Source organism: Monodelphis domestica, chromosome 5 (genome assembly GCF_027887165.1).
Source record: "Monodelphis domestica isolate mMonDom1 chromosome 5, mMonDom1.pri, whole genome shotgun sequence".
NCBI lineage: Eukaryota > Metazoa > Chordata > Mammalia > Didelphimorphia > Didelphidae > Monodelphis > Monodelphis domestica.
Genome location: NC_077231.1, coordinates 275,775,339 through 275,797,786, shown reverse-complemented (window position 1 = coordinate 275,797,786; position 22,448 = coordinate 275,775,339). Strand labels below are relative to the sequence as shown.

Sequence of the window (22,448 nt, the reverse complement as noted above, 5' to 3'; positions counted from 1 at the left end):
ATAATTAAAAATCCATTAATATAAAAAATAACTACATTTCCCAGGAACCCACTGACTTCCTGTCATTATGTACTTCCTGTAGAGAAGGGATATTAGGCAGGGACTTGGAGGGTCCCACCTCACTTCCTGTCCTGAGCTTGGTGGTGGTAAGGCAGGCATTTGAACTGGCTTATCAGCCAAGGACACATGGTCTTTATTTTGTATCTTCTTTATTCCTTGATTTCTAATGATCATTAATAAATCTTTTTAATATAATATTTTATTATTGAGATTTAATTTTAATTTTTACATTAAGAACATTATTTTTGTTTTACTATAAAATAAAAAATAAATGTTCTAAGGAAGAGAACATTTCTAATGTTCTAAAATGAATAAAAATATATGTTCTAAGAAAAAGAACATTTTATGTTCTAATATAAAATAAAAAATAAATGTTCTAAGGAAGAGACAATTTCTAATGTTCTAAAATGAAATGAATTTAAAACATTCTAAGGAAAGAACATCATTTCTTATGCCCTAAATGAATAAAAAAATAAATGTTCTAAGGAAAAGAACATCATTTCTAATGATTTAAAATAAGGTAGATGAAAAAAATGTTCTAAGGAAGAGAGCATCATTTCTAATGTTCTAAAATAAAGTGAACAAAATATATGTTCTAAGAAAAAGAACATTATTTTATATCCTAATATAAAATAAAAAATAAATGTTCTAAATAAGAGAACATCATTTCTAATGTTCTAAAATAAAATGAATAAAAATATATGTTCTAAGGAAAGGAACATCACTTCTAATATTTTAAAGTAAAGTGAAAAGAAAGAAGCACTATATAGAGGTTAGAGAACCTGATTTTGGAGTCACCAAGCTTTGGGTTAAGCCCTGCGTCTCACAGATACTGGCCATTTGACTAGTGGGCAAGTTATTTGACCTCTCAGCTGCCCAAGAAACTTTCTTAGACTAGCAATTACAGGAAGGTTGAAAGAGGTAAATTATTTCCCTTATTCCCAACAGCTCCCCACAAACTTCTCCTTCTTTGTTTTTAACTTTCGATTTTGGGATCCATGAAATGAACATGTTAAAAATGCTGGCCAAACAGAATTCAGCTGGATCTTGGGTCCCCCTCCCACCCCAATCATACAAGAAGAGAATAGCTATAGGGACATTGTGGCGATCTCCTTCAAAGTAAAACATTAATATGTCACTTTAAAAATGTCTTTACATACCTTCACATTGTCTGGATGAAGCCCTCCAGGGTGTTTGTCCATGTACTGACATAAATCAGTGTGCTAGAAGACAAATCCAAAGGAAAATGTATTACTATCCCTGTGGCTCCAATACAAAGAATCAATGGTGTTCAACTTCTTGTTAGTTTTGTGCAAAAAAACAAAAACAAACAACAAAAAAAAGACAACAACACTTTTTAGTCCCTACTTTGGGCCCCTCTCTCCCCCTTTTTGTCACTACCTCTACACTATGTCTTTCCTGTCAGGCCCTTAATTCTGTTAAGCTTTCCATATATAGGTAATTCTTTAAGGTGCCTGATTTCTTTCTCAACTGACATGGACAGCTCACTTACAGCCCCATGTCTTACTTAGAGGCATAATGAACACTCAATCTGCAGCCTCATTGTCTGGTTCTTTTACCAGGGTAGGATGGGAATGCATTTATCTTTTACACAAGAGGAAATCACCACAACAAGTCTTAAAATGAAAATCATAACTTATATTCAATACTAGGAAGTCCATAAACATAAATAATTATTTCCTTTGTTGCAGAACTTTCAGATTCAACCTTAACAAAATGCAGATTTTGCTTCTTGCTATTTTTTTCCTTTAAGATTAATAACTGGAGAAACCATTCCAATGACAAATAAGACCCAGGGGCTACCATTTTTGTTCAAAACATTAGTCACAACTGACTTCCAACATAACTTTTCAATAGAAACATATATTCATTTCTCTCATGAAAAATGTTGAAGTGATAAAAAGATATTCAAAAGACACTATTCAAAATAATGTCCTCCTAGGTGATACCCAAAAATCATTGATATAAAAATTATCTAAACATTTTAAAAAATATTATGAAAATAAAGCATTTATTTATTACTTTGTGTTAATTTTAGTAGTTGCTGCTGGTAGCTAAAAGGATAGAATGAAGTGTTTGGAGTCAACACTAAGCTTCAATTTAGCCTCAGCTACTAACTAATTGTGTAACTCAGGTCAAGTACCTAAATTTCCATTTGCCTCAGTTTCCTCAACTATCAAACAAGGATAATGATAGCACCTACCTCCAAAAATTGTTATGAAGATTGTAAAAGATTTTTTTTAATAAAAATACAGCAAAATGTCTGGCAAATGGCAAGCTTTATTGAAATGCCTTTTCTCCCTAAATTTAATTAGATTATGAATAAAAACTTTCAGAAATACTGTTATAGTTTTTGCTATAGAATATTTTATTTCTATTTTCTTTATTTTTCTATTCATGCAGGTATATATACTTGTCTTGTTGCTGTAACCAAAATAATTTCATTATATGTCAGTCTTATGGAAGGAAGAGATTAATAATAATAACTGGTATTTATGACTTTCAAGTTTGCAAAATGCCCTACAAATATCACCTCATTTTAGCCTCAAAAGAGGTAGATTTGATCATTATTCCCATTTGACAAATGAGAAAACTAAGGCAAACAAAGAGGTTAAAGAGTTTGCCCAGAGTCATGCATCTAGTAAGTATCCAAACCCAGATTTGAATTCAGGTCCAGAGCTCTATCCATTTCGTTACTTAGCTATCATCTTATCCAACTCATTAGAAACAGCATAAACTGAATGCATGGAATTGTCTTGGTTCTTTCATCATCCCATAGCAGAAAATTCTCAGAACTCTAGATATTAAACTCTCTGTGACTTTGAAAAAGGACTTCTGGTGAAGGAAACAAATGCGTAAATTTGGCATCATAATAACATTTATACTGAAGAGGCAGATGACAGTCAAACTTGGAAAATCAGTCTCAGAAATGGACAGCAAAACAAAGGTCCCACTCACACCCGAGCAGAAACTGCTACTATAACGTCTTCACCAAGACTATCCTCAAATTGAAGATGTCCAGAGAAAAGGGTTCCATGATATCCTAAGTCAAATTATTAGCATTTGGACAGCTCCAATTCTTAAGAATTTTTCCCCCCTTATGTGGCATCTCTGAAACTTCCATCCATTTCTTTGGCTAGACAGAACAAAGCTAATTTTTCTTCAGTACTGATAAAATGGAAGCACATACTGTTTTTTAAAACATATTTGATTTATTTATTTTTCCAGTTACATAGAGAAACACTTTTTGACACTTTAAAATCCATATTTTCTCCTTCCCTCCTTCCCTCCCAACCAAGAGTTGACTAGTCTGCTTTAGGTCATATCCTAGGCACATTCATGAAATATGATTTCCATGTGGCTCATGTCATGATAGAAGACACGTAGCACACATGCAATAGAAATTCTCATAAAGGCAATACAGTGGATGCTTTGAGAAGCTCATATATTGTTAAACTCAGTGAGCAGGAAATGCGGGGGGGGGGGTTGCATATACCTTTGTCTGGAACACTATAGATAGTGAATGAATAATATGATTTTTCACCAAAGCCATTAATCTCCAAATTGAATATTTACCTAATAGGAAGCACTAAGAGTAAGAAACTCAGCTCAAAAGGATTTGGTTTGATGAGCTTCCATTTCTTTCTACATAAAATGAGAGGGCTCGACTAAGTGACCAGTAGGGTCTGCTTCAGATGATCCTAGGTGGAAGGATTGGTCGCTCAATGCCAAAGGTAGAGTCCACATCTCTCTGTTCTGTTAACATGTCAAGCTGATGGGAAGGAGAGTTATAGGGTTATGCCTCCAAGTTTGCTTATGTGTTCATTGGCAAGGATCTATCATGCCAAAATAAAATTATCCATCTTTTTTTAATTCATTAAAATAGAACAATAGTTACATTACTAGCAAGGACATGCTGGAAGACATTTCCATGAATATCTCGGCAGATCAATCAATGCATTTTATTGGTGTTTCCAACCTTCTATTCTCAATGACACTCGAGTAATATTCTATCCTGTATTGCTGAAACTCCAAAAAGTCTCTGTAGTCAAAACCAAGAACTGTGTTTAAGATTCATGGGTGAGTCAGGGTCAAGGAAAAGAATAATCAAAGAAGCAAGAATGAGACCAGGCAAGTATCCATTCTCCACTGTACAGGCATCACTATTGCCATTCTAGCATCTTTATTACACCCATAGCAAGCATTTCTTGCTTTTCAGTACACAAAAAGGCAATAGAAACACCATAATGGAAAGCCAATCCTTGAGGTACCCAAAACAAAAATTCCCCACCTCTATTGCTTCTTCTAAATTTTTAATCTAGTTGATTTATCTTTTCTTCAGTCCTCCTCCTGTCCCTTACTTCTTATACATGGACCCCTTATCTTTCACAAAATGCAGACTCCAGGCATATTTCAAAATTTCAGTGTAGATTTACTTCTTGCCTAATGGTCACACTAGTGCATCGCCACATCTAGAGAGAGGGAAAGGAACTACCAGAGGTTCTTTTTGCCACATGACCAATATCCCTGATTGAGATTTCTGGCCATTTCAGCACTCTGTGACTCAATTAGGATATGGTATCTAGTTGGAGTCTTGACAAACTGCATGAGCTCAGTGGTCAGGAAGAAGCTTTAGGTAAATGCCAAAAGCTTAAGCCATGATGGGAAATGCTGCCTTTCAAGACTTAGCATTGTACCACTCTAGACAAATACAAATCTAGGGTCTTTGGCTGGAGTCATTTTGATCCATAGGCAGCTCCCCAGGAAAAAGTGGAGAGAAGAAGAAAACGGGACTCACAAAACTCAGCCCTCATTTTTTATTTTATTTTATTTTTTTTTTACTATTTATTTTTTTTCCATTTGAATTAATTTCTTTAGTAAATTCAGAACATTATTCCTTGGTTACAATAATTACATTATTTTCCTCCCTCCCCTCTCCCCACCTTTCCCATAGCCGACCCACAATTCTACTGGGTATTACTTGTATCCTTGATCAGAACCTATTTCCATGTTGTCGTTTACACTAGGATGTTCATTTAGAGTCTACATCCCCAACCATATTCCTTCGATCCATGTATGCAAGCAGTTGTTTTTCTTCGGTGTTAACCTTTTTTCTGTGTCTGCTATGGAACCCTCTGGAAGTCCAGTTAAACTTATGGACTCCAGAATAATATTTTATAAAATAAAATATGTAAGTGTATGTATATATAATTATATTTATATATAACATATTATTATGCATAATATAGTATACAATTACATTATATTTATAAATAATAAAATTAATGAATATAATAAAATAATTATAATAATTATAAATATAATTATAATAACTATAAAAATAAATAAAATTTTATAAAATAGAATTGGTAAGATTACCAAAGGAAAATCATTATGCTGAGATACAGTTATCAAAGTAATAAAAAAAAATTCATGTACTGCAGATTAAGAAGCCTTCGACTAGTTGATCTCTAATCTGATCTAGACTCAATCCCCAACATTTATAAATGAGGAAACAAACTCGGGAACATACACTTAGCTGCCCTAATTAATAGTCAATGTTAGAGGAAATTAGCCTGACTCCTGGACCAGTGGTCTTTCCATAATGCAACCCACTGAACAGGGAATCATAAGTGCTGGTTTTGAATCCAAGTTCAGTACCTTTTACTATGCAACCTTGGATTTATTGAAGTCATTTCATTTCTTTAAGTATAAAAGCTCCACAACAAGGAATAGTGAGTGGAAGAAAGCAAGATTTGGAGTCACAAGAACTGAGTTCAAATCGCAACCCTGTGAGTTTTCAGGGTCAATTTCATCATCTGTAGAATGAAGGAGTTAAACAAGTGCAGATATCTCTCTCAGCTATAAAATTATGACTCCATGACAAATTACAAAAAAGGGAAGAAGGGCAGATATTTTGCTTACCTTCCTCTTTATCAACAAGTCCCTTCTTTATACTTTTTCACTTCAGGATCTATTTTTCATTCTTTCCCCTTACCCTTCTTCTTTCTCCTATCACCTTTCATCCTCTCTTTTCATAAATCTCCAAACTCTTTATTTCCCTTCTAAATCTCTACTTGGTTCACCCATATCTTACAAAATCAACTTCAAAAATAGTAATGACATCAAAATAGGTATGACTTTAATTAAAAACAAAAATTCCATAATAAGAAATATTAATTAATTGATTAGTTAGTAAAAAGAATTTCTAATGGTGAAACATCTGGGCAGCTCCAGAAGACTATTTCAAACATCACTTAGTCAGGACACCTAGGAGGCACAGAGCATAAAGACTCCTCTTCACGAGTTTGAATCTGGCCTCAGATATTTCCTAGCTGTAAACTCTGAACAAGTCATTTAATCCTGCTTGCCTCCACTTTCTTATCTGTAAAATGATCTGGAAAAAGGAAATATATTTGCCAAGAAAACCCTACATGAGGTCAGAGAGTTGGAGAGAATTAAACAGCCCAAAGAAACTAGATTCTGCTTAAAACTGACCTTGCAGCCAAAGGGAGTCTCTCCCTCCTGACTAACGCAACACCTCATGTTTCCCAACCCATTAAGTTGTGAAAAGCAAGTGAAAAGTCTTTTAATTAAAAAGTCAAACCAAAGAGAAAAGACAAAGGGAAAAGCAGGTTGCATGGAATAAGATTAGAGATTTCAAGACAAAGATGAACGAGTCCAACTGCTTTATTTTACAGATGAGGAAACTAAATTAAAAACTCAAAAGGGTAAGCCAAGTCAGGAAACATTTATTAAACACTTCCTATCTATGAGAAACTACATCAAGTGTTGGGACTTACCAGTCACAAAGTCATTATGCATGAGAGGAAAGAAGTGAACTTCTTGCCCTCAAGATCAATCCTGCTGCTCTCTGTAGTTTTTGTCTTACTTTGATTTTTCTCTGGAGTATAGCAAAGTGGACTAGTGATTATTTTTAGGTCTGATTTATGGGTATTGAAATTTGTGATGCATTAATATATCATAGAATTTCTATGTCAATTGCCAACCTATGCTAAAGACAGAATCTTTGATGGCAATAAAATTTTTAATAAATTTTAAAATTAATTTAAAATTAAAAAAAATTTAAACAGTATCATAGCATTACAGTCAGTGGACCTGGACCTGTGTTGGAATCCTGATTCTACCACCTACTAGTAATATAACACTGTACCTAATCTCTATGGGCCTCAGTTTCCTCATTTGTAAAATGAAGGATATGAACTAGATTAGAAACGCCTTTCAGCTTCTAGTCCTAGGATCTTGTGAAGAACTGCCTTTAGTTTCGATTTCAAATATTCAGAGATGTGTATAGATGTTTAAGAGAGACAGACAGAATGTGTTCTAGATAGCAGTAAAATATCACTTTTCTAATTTAGCATCACAAACTTAGAAATCAAAATGAAATTTTCTACTCTACATACTTATTTTATTAGTTTCCCAAGGATATATAGTTAGGGGGAGAGCCTGAGTTCAAATCAAATATTCTTTTACCTCAGGGGAGAAGTAGAATGAAAAAAAAGCAGGGGTAGAAGGAAGTCTCTGGCTAATCGCAATTGATATCTCTCTCTGTCTCTCTGTCTCTCTCTCTGTCTCTCTCTCTCTCTCTGTCTCTCTGTCTCTGTCTCTCTGTCTCTGTCTCTGTCTGTCTCTGTCTCTGTCTGTCTCTCTCTCTCTCTCTCTCTCTCTCTCTCTCTCTCTCTCTCTCTATCTCTCTCTGTCTCTGTCTGTCTCTCTGTCTCTCTGTCTCTCTCTCTCTCTCTCTCTCTCTCTCTCTCTCTCTCCCCCCCCCTTCCTCTCCCTCCATCTGTCTCTCTATCATTCTCTCTTTCTCTCACTCATTCACACCCAGAGACTGATGGTAGATTGTACACTTGTTTTTCAAGCTATGAAAAAAGGAGCTTATTATCAGGGCAGTTGAGTGGCTCAGTGGATAGAGTACCAGGACTGAAGATGGAATGTCCTGGATTCACAGACACTTCCTAGCTGTGTGACCCAGGTCAAGTCACTTAACCCAAATCACTGCCTATCTCTTACCCCCTTTCTGCCTTGAGACCAATACCCAGTATTAATTCCAAGTCAGTAGATAAGGGTTTAAAAAAAAAAACAAATTATTACCAATGTGACTGCACAGTGATTTAATTTTGTCCAAAGCAACTCCTGAAGACCATGTAATGCAGAGTGTGTCAAACTCTCAGCTTGCCCAAGCAGGGCCAGTACCAGATTAAAATGTGAGTGGGGAATGTTAAAACAAAATAAAATTTTAAAACATCAATAATGTAAATTTGGGGTTTTCTAAACTGATTGTGGCCCAGACTGATGCACTCTTCAGTGGTTGTAGAGGGTTTCCCATATGGGAGGGTGGAAGATTACATAACCCTAAAACACTAAAGCAAGAAGTCACAAGCTCCATCCCCTGAAATGGGTGTATTAGACTCAGGAAAATAAGGATTGACTGTGAACAAAATGTCACCAACTTTGGCCATTCAGTGTCTGAGGCTATTAATGATTGGGGGGACAGAGGGGAAGAGGGACTAGATACTAGAGACTGGAATGTTCACAAATACATGAAGTAATAGCTAATTGTGACAGGTAAGACAAGAAAAACTATAAAAAGCAGGTGTGAGAATTCAAAAAGTTTAACTCTCTGAGGCCATTTAGCAAAGGGGCAAATAGCCTGAAGCACACCCATAGCTAAGAATATCTCTGAATATTACAACTAATGTTCAAAATGTGGACACTGAAGCATTAAAATATTAAGGTAGGCTAAATCACGTTCCATATGCCCAGCTCTTCATACATACATATATATAGTCTTTGTCTCTGTTTCTCTTTTTGTGTCTGTCTCTACACACACACACACACACACACACGCACGCGCACGCACATGCACACACATACACACATAGTGTGTATGCAAGATTGCTCCTTTTTAGATGAAAAATTAACTTCATATGCTTTTTTTGTTGGAAAAAAGACTCAATAATTTAATACTTGGGGCTTTTATCAGAAAAAAAGCAAATATATCTTTCCATTATCAGGACAAAACAATCTTAAAGTGTTTTTCCATTATAATTATATTATAGAAAAAGAAACACAATATCTTATTTGAACTATTGAGATGACTGGAAAGAGAAAAATTTATAGATATGAAATTTCCATTTAAAAATAAATAAGAAAAAGTGAAATTTGTTGATGAAATCAGAATTTTTCCTATCAAGCATTTGATTTAAAAACGGAACCAATCATTCAAAAAACATTTATAACTGCAGTGACTGTTAATGGTATTGTTGGGCATTCAGTTCAATTTGATACTGATATAATAACTCTAGATGCCAAGAACTACTAGACCCTGATGATATGAAGAACAAAACTCCAAACTGTTCTTACCTTCAAAAAAGCTTACATTCATCTTGTAAAGAAAAGGCTTCTGGAGATGGAAATCATGAGAATTTAAAAATTCCTTTAGCATCAACCTTCATCCATTTATCACAATCTGCTCTCTGAGATTGTATCCCAATATTCGTTAAGTGACTTAACTGCTCTGTGTCTCAGTTTCCCCTACTTTAAAATGATGTTGAATTTAACTTTTCAGGAAACTTCTGGGTTTAAATCTATGCTCCTCTGATTTTATTCTTTCGTTCCTTTTTCATCAACTGATTTTCCATAAAATTACATTTTGTCTTCCACTTGTAAAAACCTCTAGTAAGTCTCAGCACTTCCCAAAGCTCATCAATGATTCCCCAAATATGATGGCTGCCACTTGTTCAGCCTTTGGTCATTTTAAGGAAGAGGTCTATGATTTTCATCTTCTCATTCTGAACTCTTTAGAAGTGCTTCCAAAATATGGCAATGAAAATGACAGAGTATTATTTTTATCCTCTATCCCATATATGACTGCCAGCCAAGGTCCTTCCACTAATACATCACTAATTTGAAAGTCATATTGAAGACAACCACTAACAGGATAACCACATCTTCATGCACTGGATGGATTTAGCTTTCCTTTTTGATGACAGTAAAGTTAACCTGACCAAAGGAGGGTTGGAAACTTTAAATTCTGACCATATAATATTAACAATCTTATACTACAAGGGTAAAAATAAAAATTTCAGAGGAAAGGAAGTGTTAACACAATTTCATTCATTTTGTGGTTTTGGCTTCTTTTGTAAGGAGTAGGATTTCTCAAATCTAGATTTTTTACATATTTTACAATAAGTTCTTGGTAGGAAGCTTGGAAAGACAGCTGGTCTCTGAAGTGGGATTTGGGTCCAGCCTCTAGCAGAAACTGGTTATGTAACCCTCAGTGCCCCAGGCACTCAATAAAACAGAGGTTTTTAACCTGGGGGTTGTAATTTTGTTGGTGGTGTTTATTTTTATATCCTGATGACTGTGTTTCAATATAACAGGTTTTTTTTCTTTTTAATTCTCTATAATTTGTTTTATGCATCTAAAGCATTATTTTAAGGGGGTGGTGCATAACCCTCAAAACTAGGTAAGAATCCAATGCTTTAAATTGAAGAACAACAGGTCTAGGAGATCTGTATTGGTGGAAAGAGCTTCCCACCAGAAGCTCCCCTGCTGATGAAATCACAGTGCAGGAAAGAGACAATAGGAGACAGGACTCAATTGGGATGGGGACAGCTGGATCAAGAGACCTTGGTTCTCTGGTCTTCACTGCTCTGCCAGTGGCTAGCTACATGGCCTGGGGCAAATGATAACTTCTTTTTCATACTCATTTTCCCCATTTGTGAAAGGAACCAGGTAATCTTGGCTTCCCTTCCTGCTCTAAAATCCTGAGATCAATAAATTCATGAAAAAACTGTGCTACTGCACTCTAGGCTTAATTTGGATTTAAGCAGCTCTTCTATTGGGAAGTGAGGTGCCACAAATGATAGAATACAGGAGTTGTAGTTCAGGAGAATCCAAGTTCAAATCCTGCCTCAGATAGTTACTATGTGAACCAAGATTAGTCACAACTTCTGCCATAGTTTCCTCATCTATAAAATAGGATCTATAAAAGAGGGATAAAGAGTCCTACCACAAAAGATTGTTGTAAGAATCCAATTACATAATATGTGTCAAGTACTTTGCAAGCCTCAAAGCAGTTGCTGCCGCTACTACTACTACTACTACTACTACTACTACTACTACTACTACTACTACTACTACTACTACTACTACTACCACCAGCATGGGGAAATTGAAGACAGAAAAATGTAATTGCTCTCTCCCCTAAGTTGGTATTTAAATCACAAGTTTATGATATCCAATTATGAATTTTATAAATTTCAGACTTTGGTAAGCATTTTTCTTGATTGTTAAATTTATTACACAGAATTTTAGGGAATGAGGGGGAAGAGGGAAAAACTGGGGAGGATTCACTGGGAGACTGAAAAAATCCCAATGTTCTGTTTGATTTTTAAAAGATAAAAGACACTCTACTATAAAGTTCATCCATGTAACTTATGTAAACTCAATCAGAGAGGGAAACTGATCTGATGAAAACTGTATTAATTTGTGAAATACTATTTAAAAGACAGACAGACAGACACGAGATAGAGCCTCATGAACATTTATGTAACAAGCAATGGATTGCTTATCAATGAGACATGCTGCCAAAAATATCAGTAAGAAATTAAAAAGCATTTCTTATTGGTAAATGGCAGGCAGATAGAGTTGGTCATGTTTCTGTTTTACTTGTATGTCTTCACGCAAAAGTAGGACATGCAAGAAAAGAAATCCTGCCTCTAATACAATAGCACACAATATCCATCCAATCTATTATAAAGATCATCCATGTCATTTATGTAAACTCAATCAGATAGAGAGGAAAACTGATCTGGTGAAAACTATATTAATTGGTGGAATATTTTAGAGCTTGGTGCCTAGGGGAAAATATTTTCTAAGAGAAGAATAAGTTATCATGCATATATTGAGTACTTGATGTGTACACAACACATTGCCATAATGAATTCATATTCTGGTTGAATTTAGATGGTCAAAAAATTCATTAGTAAGTTCTAGGAAATGGCATTTCTTCCCTTTAAGCAAAGATTTTAATGAAGATAAGTATATTTCTAACAGTATCCCAGAAAATAATTAGATCATTATGCTAAGGAGGTCTTTCTTAACATTCATCACATCACTTCCTTACCTTGTCAAAATTATCACTGGGATACATTTTCTAGTATTGAGGGAGAAGAGAAGAAGGGACAAATGAATATGGAGGAAGGAGAAAAAGGGGGGGGATAGGAAAGAGGAGAGGAGAAAGGAAACAGAAAAAATGAGGGAAGAAAGAAGAGGTGCAGAGAGTAATAATGGAGAGAAAGGAGAGATGGGAAAAGGGGTGAAAAAGAGAAGAGAGAAAGGCAGGAAGAGAGACAGATAGCAACTGAGAGACAGAGACAGACAGGCAATGGCAGAGAGCCAAAGAGAGACAGACAGAGAGAAACACAGAGAGAGATTCAGAAACAGAAACAGGGAGATAAAAACAGACAGACAAACTAAGACAGACAGAGAGATAGACAGAGGCAGAGAGAAAGATAGACAGAGGCAGAGAGAAGGAGAGAAGGAGAGAAGGAGAGAGAAAGAGAGAGAGAGAGAGAGAGAGAGAGAGAGAGAGAGAGAGAGAGAGAGGGAGGGAGGGAGGGAGGGAGGGAGGGAGGGAGGGAGGGAGGAGAGAGAGAGATTAAATGACTTTAAAATATTTAAGAATTATTGAAAGTTAAGCAACAACTACATATGTTCCCTGGCATTGGTGGGGAAGTGAGTCAACACTCCACTAGAGCTGGGACAGCATGCCCAGCCTTTCTCTAACAATTATATTATTACAGTTTACTCTTAATTAAATTAGTCATTTCTTTCCCCCATGTAATCTATTCGCTTTCTCCTTCTTGGTCAGGATAAAGCTCTATGTGACTTAGCTGTCCTCTAATTCTGCCTAATTGGTTTCAGCTGTCATTTCTGAGGCAGAAATGCATGGACAGCCTGGGGCTGGTGAATGGAACAGGAAGGGTTTCCAACCACATTCCCATCATGTTAAACCAGCCACAGGAAAGAGTTCTTCCATTAAAACAAAAACTGTACTATCTGGCTTGTGGCAATGACATCATGCGTAGACAGATTGCATTGTTTCACTGAGGCTGCAAGACTGTTGCAAGGCATTCTTCTCTGATAAAGAGAAATATTCTGCTACTTATGCCCTGGCAAATTTTAAAGATTGAAATAGTTTCCTCATTGTTGTGGCTAATTCTAAAGCTGAAATTCATTATTTAAATTTATAATTAAGGAACAAGAAGAGATTTCAAAATGAATTTCTTGAAATTAAATGCTATACATTTTTGAGCTAACATGGAATTTTAAGGAATCTTTAATTTTTTTACTATAAATTTCATTGTAATCTTTCTAGAGACTGTGAACATTTCTCCCTATATATTTCCCCATCTCTCTTCCAGAGATCAGACCAAATAACAAAAAAAAAAAAATAGTAATAATAAAGTTCAGCAATACTAAAAAGCAAATTGAAAATATCTGACATTATTTATAATGTTATATGTTGTTGTTAGATCATTTTCAATCATGTCCAATCGTCTATGATCCCATTTAGGATTTTCTAGGCAGAGAAATTCCTTTTCCAGCTCATTTACCAGAGAAGGAAACTGAGGCAAACAGGGTTAAGTGACTAGACCAGGGACACACAGCTAGTAGTGTCTGTGGTCAGATTTCAACTCACAAAATAAGTCTTCCTAACTCCCAGACTGGTCCTCTTACCATTGTACCACCTAGCTGCCCTCCCATTATACAACTAAAAAGAGCTCCCTACCTCTGCACTAAAGGTTGGGAGTTAACATCTTATATCTCTTCTTTAGACTCTAAGCTTGATAATTAAAATTTCATAACATTCAGAGGCAATTTTTTTCTTACTGTTATTTTTCTTTCTATTTACATTGTTTTAGTCAATTGTCTATATTCTTTTCCTAGTTCTCCTTCCTTCACCTGTATCAGGTCCTGTGTCTTCCTGTGATTCTTGGGGTTCATCAGTCATCATTTCTTACAAGATAATCATATACCATTACAGTCACATGTCACAATTTGTTTGATCATTTCTGAATTGGTAGGCATTTACTTTGCTATAAAAAAGATGCTGTTATAAATATTTTTGGGGAATTTGGAGCCTTTTATAAAAGATTATTTTCTTCTCTGGTGTACATGCCTAAGTACAGAAACTTTAGTTGAAGGGAATAAACATTTGCATCTCTTTCTTGGCCCAATTCCAAAATGCTTTCCAGAATGGCTGGTTGAGTTCACAGCAGTGCATTAGTGTATGTGCCAGTGCTTCCAGAGCCCCTCCAACACTGACTTTTAAATGGTAAAGATGACTTTTTGTCATCTTTGCCAGTTGCTGGGGATAAGATAAAAGCTTGTGGTTGTTTTGTTTATGTTTGTCTTATGATTAATGACATGGAATATTTTTTCATCTGGCTGCTAATAATTTTCAAATATTCTTTTGAGAACTGTATGTTCATGACCGTTCACCACGCATCTTGTTAAAGTTGTAAATTGCCTGTATTGCTACAGAATGCTCACTTGTAGGTAGGCAGAAGGAGAATTTGTAAAATGTTCCAAAGCAAAGTATTACCAAGTATTGCTCATAAGCCCTCTAGCAAATCATTCCTGAGCCTTGAATAGTTGACAATTTTTAAAATAATTTCAAATAATCACTTCTAAAATATGTTCCTGAAGTTGTTTTTTTCATAGCAAGCTGATTCTAATGGAGGTCAAGAAAGAATAATGGTGGAAACAATTGGATGTCTTGATCATAGAAAGATTTCATAAACTTATAAGAAAGGGTAATAAAATAGGATAAAAGGCACCATAGACAGTAGATAGAGAGCCTCAATCACAAAGACTGGAGTCAAGTATTTTAAACACACTGGCTATGTGACCTTGGACATTTATACTCTTTAAGACTATAAATTGTAGAAAAAGTTGTGATTTACATGGAGAAAGGATGTCCCACACTGGGAGCTCCTTAAACTGATGACATCATGAGGTTAGTCCAAACAAGCAAAGAAGCATAAAGGAAAAAGAAAGATTTGTTACATTTCATGGCTCATGAAATAGAATAGAAAATAGAAATAAAGTCTATTCAGTTCTTTTCCCACCCCTGAAACTCCCTCTGGAGATGTCTTATGAAAAGTAAAGGAGGATAAAGGAAGGATAAGAGATTCACTTTTAAGGGGATTAAAAAATGAAATAATAAAAGAGGGAGAAAGAGTAATGGAAGAAGGGTAAGGGGGAAAGAAGAGAGAGAAGCTCTAAATCAATTCAGGACAATTCCAAGAGGTTCAAAGGAAACAAACCATTTAATAATTCTGGATTGCTAAGGACAGAGCTAATACACATGCTAGAAAGTGGATACCTTAAATCTAAGATTTTTAGAATTATAACTGCACTCAGAAGTAGGGCCAGGGTAAGAGGGGCAGATTTGAACTGACATTTCTTACATGTATTAATTTTTTTAAATGGTCATAAATATCATTAGCCCATTCTATATGCCCAGAAATTCTACAAGCTCCACTAAAGAATTGTTTTGGTGTTATTATCATTTTCATAATATAATTTGTTTTCTTTTAGATGAGATCTATCATCTTATTCACATCAGGAGCTCCCAAAATGGAAACTCCATCACTGATTATAAATGAATAACTTTTTTAAACTTATTATTAAAGAGTTGGCCATGGAATAAGAGGGTAATTGATTTCATTGTGATTATATAGTTAGTATACATCAGAGGCAGAACTTGAAATCAGATATAAGTAACTAAAGGACCAGCCTCCATTATACCCTACTACCACTCCTATGCTATTCATTAGAGGAAAAGAGGCAAACAAGCTCAGAAAATTAAAACTCTCATTGCTGTTTTACCAGAGATGAGGCTACTTCACTTCTCTTGTATCAAGGACTACACCTTAGGCAGTCTGGTGAAATCTATGGACCTATTCTAAAAATAATGCTTTTAAATACAAAAATAAAATGTGTAAGGTTACAGCAGAAAGGGGAGGCTAACTAGAAGAGTGGATAGAGTGCCAGGCTTGGAGTTAGGCATAGCTGGGTTCAAAACTGACCTCAGATATTTTCCTTAACTATGAGATCCTGGCCAAGTCATTTAGCCCTATTTGGCCAACTCTCATCATTTTTCTGTCATAGAATTGATATGAAGATCAAAGGTAAAGCTTAAAAAAATGATTACAAAGGAAGTCAATTATTTTGAAATAGTTATAATTTTTTGAGTTCATGGACCCCTGGTCTAGGAAAAGAAAACACTCACAAAATATACACCTCAGACCTACTGAGATACTTCTTCTATTCATTTTCTTAGAATTTTGTCTTAGAAGTCATGGTCATCGTGTTCTGGACATCTTTAAAGCAATGCTATAATTTCATGAAAGACTTAATTGTCAAGCTATTTAGAGAGAGTTAAAAAGAGGGCAGAATAGATCTTGTCACATCCCTGAGCAATGGTGAGGTTCAAATAGCAATAAAACAATTTTACCGCCTCCCTCAGTCTGATGCTTTCACTCAGTAGTCCAGCTACTGAACTCTTCCACACTCTGTAAATAGCTTCAATTTCCCTAGCAAGATGATTCAAAGGGCAAACTTGAATTCCTCAACCCCAAATCTAAAATGATTATAATTTCTAAACCAAAAATTGGGACAAATGTTCTGGACAAGGGATGTTCCCTTTGCTAAGTCTTTTTAAAAATACACTTTCTTTAGTTGGAACTAGAGGTGTTCTGGGAAGATCTAGGCCATATAGTGTCTGTATTAAAAGCCCAAGCCAAAAAAAAAACCCAGCCAGAAAGAGTATTGGTCCTTGTAAAGAAAATGTAAAAATAGCATTTCCAAAGGATCTTTACCACCATGAAATATTGCCTTAAATCAGAGGCAAGGAAAGGGGGGCAGCAACTAGGTGGCTTGAGGGATTAAGGCTAAGAGACATGAGACCTCTCTAAGTCTCAAAAGAGTCAATGAGATTCTTTCCTGCAGCTTCCCCAAAGCATCACAGACTATAGCATTTCTCAGCTTTTAAATAAATCATATATCCTTTGTTTTAATCTCTCCATCACCACCACCCCAACTACCAGTTAGCAGCAGTGGATTCCAGACAAAATGTTCTGCTTCGAGTTTTTTCCCCTTCATTTTTTTTCTTTAAAAAAACAAGAACAAAAACAAAATTATCTTCTGGCTTAGAATCAATACTGTGTATTGTTTCCAAGACCAAAGCTGTAAGGACAATGCAATGGAGATTAAATGACTCACCCAGGGTCACTCAGCTAGGAAATGTCTTGAGGCCAGATTTGATCCCAGGACCTCCCATCTTGAGGTCTGCCTCTTAAACCCTTGAGTCATCTAACTGCCCCCTGTTACAGGTAAAAGAGTGGTGGCCATAAACTGTCACCGCGAAAATATGGGTTCAAGACTTTGAATTGCCAAAAGCATGAAGATAATTTTTAATGTCTTGATTTAAATCAAAAACAAGTGGTCGCCATGGGAAAAAAATTCCCAAATATGAAATACCCAAGTCAGCTGGGTTTTATGGAGATTTTAATTAATACAAATTAAGGAAAAAGCAGAGAGAGAGAAAACTAAGTCAGTCTTAAATCACTAACCACAAGATTTTGTCCCAGGCAAAACTCTAGTGTTCAGAGAGACCCTCCAGTTCAGTTCCTGAGCTCAACTAACTTCAGCCACCAAGCGACCCCAATTCAGCTTCCTAAGCTGACCTAAGTCCAGAGGCCTCCGACCTACTTTTAAAGAGAATTTTCTCCTATGTCACCTCCCCTAAATTTTCACATCTACCAATCAGAGTGGACTTTTTCCAAATGACAGACCAGTCTTAATTCACATCTTGTTATCACCTTCTCTGGGCTGACTAAAACTTCTGAGTAATTCACATCTCTTTGCTAAGCTTGTCCTTTTAGTGATTAATTTAACCTTCATTGGTACTTAGCACCCTTTTGTATTAGATCTAAAAATAGACCTAGCTTAAAGGCTTTTGCCTCACTATAAGTACGAGTTAAGTACTTTTTCATTACTCAGTAAGGAGTTTACAACTTTATCTTCCCCTAAAGTATGCCTAAGTATGGGTGGAGTAATTTTAAAGTTCTTACATACATTCCTGACTAAGTACATCCATTGTTTAAAATGGGGAATAGCCTTAACCAAATGTTCTAAGGCAGAGTCTGAGTAGTTTTAAGATTCACACCTCAGATCCCTCTGAATGAGTAAACAAGTGGATTGGCATAGCAAGCACAACAAGGAGTTTGCTTTTCTGACATATGTGCAAAATTAAGAATTAAATAACAATCAGATGCATTATATCAAATAAGAAATAAAAGTTAAAATACATAAAAAGCCATGTTTCCAAACTTTCATCATAGTAAGTTTTTTTTTTAATTTAAATAAAATACATATTACATTTGTTTGTGTTTTTTCTAACTTTGGGGACAGGTCATGTGATTACTTTGGTTCAGAGAACTCCTAGTAAGGAATCTCCTTCTACTAAACTCCTTTTATCAGAACAAAATCTGTGCTTTAGCTTAGTCTTGCAAAGTTTCTGGGAAACTATAAGTTAAAATGATTTTCCAAGGGTGATATCCCAGGCTACATCAGAGGCAGACCTTGAATGCTTATCTTTTATATTCCAAAGCCAGATAACTTATTCTGCCTAGGTGATATGTGAGTGTGTGCATGTGTGTGTGTGTATGTGTTTGTGTGTGTGTGTGCACACAAATAAATGTGAACACAGACTTCAGTTCCAACTCTTTTCTGATAGGGAAATAAATTTCATTTCTCTGAAACTCAGTTTTCTAGAGTCTAAAAGAGGAATAATGATGCCTCTAACAAGCTACCTGAAAAGTCTTGTGAGGATAAAATGAACTAATGTATGTGAAATGTTTTGCAACCATAAAGTACTCCAATTAATATGAATCAATCCATTTATTATATTAAGTATTAATAAATATATATTGTTATAATCAACTATTCATAATTTTTTTTCAATTTGTGGCTCTGTCATCAATAAACTATGATTAGGATATTAAGCAAATTAATTCTGTTTTCTGGGTTTGGGTATCCTCAATTGTAAAATGAGAGATACAGCAAGATATTTTACAATCATTATTATTGCTAATATGTTGGTGATGGTAGTTTCAAAGAAGATCAATGATATCATATGGAGTGACATCTTGATTTAGGCATGAATTAGATTTAATATAAATCAAATATGTTGGGAGTCATCAATGCCTCATCAGTAGTGTCACCAAATCTTCATTTCTTTCTAACTGACACAATATCACCCTTGATGTTCTTCCCCATTGACTCACCTATTACCAGAACTGTCAACATTTAGGATACGATTTCCTGTTGTTTCAGTTATAATACTTAAGATCAAATCCCTTTTGGTAATAATTTTCATGTTCAAGTTGCAAAAGTAGAGGAATTAAAAAAGCAACACCTTTTTTGTTGTTCACATTTTCCTTTTTAAAATGTTCATTTTTCTTCCTTTTGGATCTGGCAAAAGTTGGGAGGTAGTTTATTACTAAATTCCTGAATGGGCATATTTGGAGTCTGAATACAGATAAATATAGGAAAGAGAACTTGCACAACTATGATCTTTAAAAATTGGTATTATATCCTGAAAATGATAAGTTAGTTTAGTCTCACCATGGCCATTTTAAACAAGAACTAAGCATTCCTATTTGCATCCATTTAGTGTTCATAGAGGGTATGAATCTGATGGAGAAGTATAGTGCGTTAATTAAACTGCATGCTTCATTTCTCTAAATAAAGATCGGTGTTTTGAAGACTTAAGGAACCTCAAGAACAAGCCATTTTCTTTAGACTCAGCAGTAGGATCAACTTTCAAATTTACTTTTAAATTTAGAGCTCACCAACATTGTACAGGAGCCATTTTATTCTTAAGAATAAACATACATCCTTTGTTTTAAAATTCCACTGGCATATGTATCAAAATATCTACACGATGATAACCATACCAGCTCATAACAAATTTGCTAAAACATTAAGCTACCAGTTACCAATCCCAAAATTTCTCCACCGAGACAGGAAATCCCATAATACATTGCAAACCTCAGATATTTCTTGTATGTCTAAGACTTCCTATGTGGACAGATGACCTAAAAAGGGCTACTCCACCTCTATGCATTCCTACTTATTTCTACTCTTTTAATAATCCCAGGCAATAGGCAAATATTAAAGGCTTATATATTTGATTTACCATCACTATTATGAAAATAGTTTGAAAATAGTATTTAAACAAATTTTTTTCACTGTTGTATAAAAGGACTGTATGGTTTAAATTTATTAGAGTCTTCAAAATATTAAAGTTAAAAATCATCCAAAAGATGAAAAGGCACATGGTGGACATGAACATGACCAATCAAGGATCACATATGAAGCAACATAAAAAAAAAGGGGGGGTGCAATTAAGTATGGAGAATAAGGGATGACGGATCAGCAGCTTTACTGTTAGCCAGAAATTTAAATATATGATAATACATAACTGTTGAATGAAATAGCCTGTTGCTCCCCACTGCCAAGGAAGATTTCTAGAAGAAGGTGGCAAAGAATAACAGAAAGAGCAGGTACAGAAGAGTTTTGATCTTCGCCATTAAAGGGAAGATACATGTCTTGGACAACATTACAAATCAATTATAAGAATCATTTTGTGACTTTTGAATGATTTGGCCAATCTTTACTCAGAGGACACAGAGGAGATGTTCCCTTGAGATTATTAAAAATAAAAAGGAGCTAGGGGTGGAAAGAACGAAATACTCTGAGGTTATTATATGTCTTCATGGATAGGATAAAGCAGGCAACAAAAAAAAATTAAACCACTGAATAAATACCACCTGCAATAATTATCACAGAATTGTATATTTTGTCACACTAAAGCTAGATTTCTAATTTTTTCCCATTAGTAGATGGGATCATTCCAGTTAGTTAACATTATATATTTTATTTTTTTACTAATTTTAAATTTTACCACATGGCAGATAATAATTTTGCTAGAATTATCCCCAAATAATTATAAAACTACTTTTACTGTCAAACAAGAATCACAAAATTTTCAAATTGAAAAAGATCTTAGTGGCCATCTAATCCAAACTATATATAAAAGGAATTCTAAAATAATATCCACAAGTCAACCTGTCTTGAAGACTTCCAAGAAAGGAGAACAACATGATATGCAATGGAGGAAACAAAAAACAATCCAATCAGAAGGCAAGGATTCTAGATGTGATTTCCAAAACAGGGATAAGATCTTCATAAGAAAGAGGTCTAAAGGAGTTCAAATCTGACCTTGGATACTTCCTAACTGTGTTCATCGACAAGTCATTTAACCACATTTGCCAAGCCCTTACAAATGACAGACAGACAAACTGAACAGCACGGGGGGTGCAATTGGGGGGTGGGGGGTGAGAGAGACAGAGACAGAGACAGAGACAGAGAGACAGAGAGAGATACAGAGAGATCTAACAATATGGTTTTTTCCCTATAGGAAATTTCCAACTTTTATTTTTCTCCTATAATTCTCTGCTTTCTTGTAGAAAAAAAAAAAGTTTTGTTTTTTTAAAAGCTGTGCTTAATTGTTCTCTAGCTCAAGCATTTTTTAAGTCCCTGCTTCCCCCAACAAAGAAGTCTAAGCTCTAATTGGTATGTTTTCAAATTATGTTAAATATAAAAAATTATTAAAACTGCAGAAGACATGGAGTTATAATCAAGAAATAATATTACTGTTACAAACAAAGAGTACGCTAAATTCAAGTAGGTTTCTGTAGATAATCACTATGTTCACTATAGTAGGTGTTAGAAGATTTGACATATTTCCATCTCTGTTGAGAAAAAAAATTGGAATAATGATTTATGGCAAGGATCATAAGTGACCCAAATTCTATGGAATAAAGCCAAGAGAAATATGAGAAATTCTGATAACTATTAAAGAAAATGAAATTTGGATACGTAACAGGACAATAACAAAAAGCTACTGAAAACAACTCTCAGTTACAAGTCTTCTTGAATTATGTAGCATGGTGTCTTCAAATGAGACACTTAGTAAATTCTTATTAGGGTAGCTATGTGGTTGAGTGGATAGACAGCCAGGTCTAGAGATAGGAGTTCCTAGGTTCGAATCTACTCTTAGATATATCTTAGATGTATGACCTTTGGCACGTCATTTAATCCTTATTTCCTAGCCCTTACCTCTCTTCTGCCTCAGAACCCATACTCTGAATTAATTCTAAGACAAAAGGTAATGGTTTAAAAAATCCTTGTTGGAC

General features: G+C 35.0%; 1 protein-coding gene across 7 annotated transcripts in view; it reads right to left on the bottom strand.

Annotated features, from left to right (window-relative positions):
- The window catches only part of CDK14 (cyclin dependent kinase 14), a 648,447-nt gene that overhangs the window by 316,915 nt on the left and 309,084 nt on the right, over positions 1-22,448 (bottom strand). For all 7 annotated transcript variants that reach the window (XR_008912449.1, XM_056800182.1, XM_056800184.1 and 4 more), the window contains one exon: positions 1,221-1,283. Coding sequence is in view for 6 of the 7 variants with exons in the window: in XM_056800182.1 (XP_056656160.1) it covers positions 1,221-1,283 (63 nt within the window). In the remaining variant the exon portion in view is untranslated. The remainder of the gene's footprint in view (positions 1-1,220; positions 1,284-22,448) is intronic.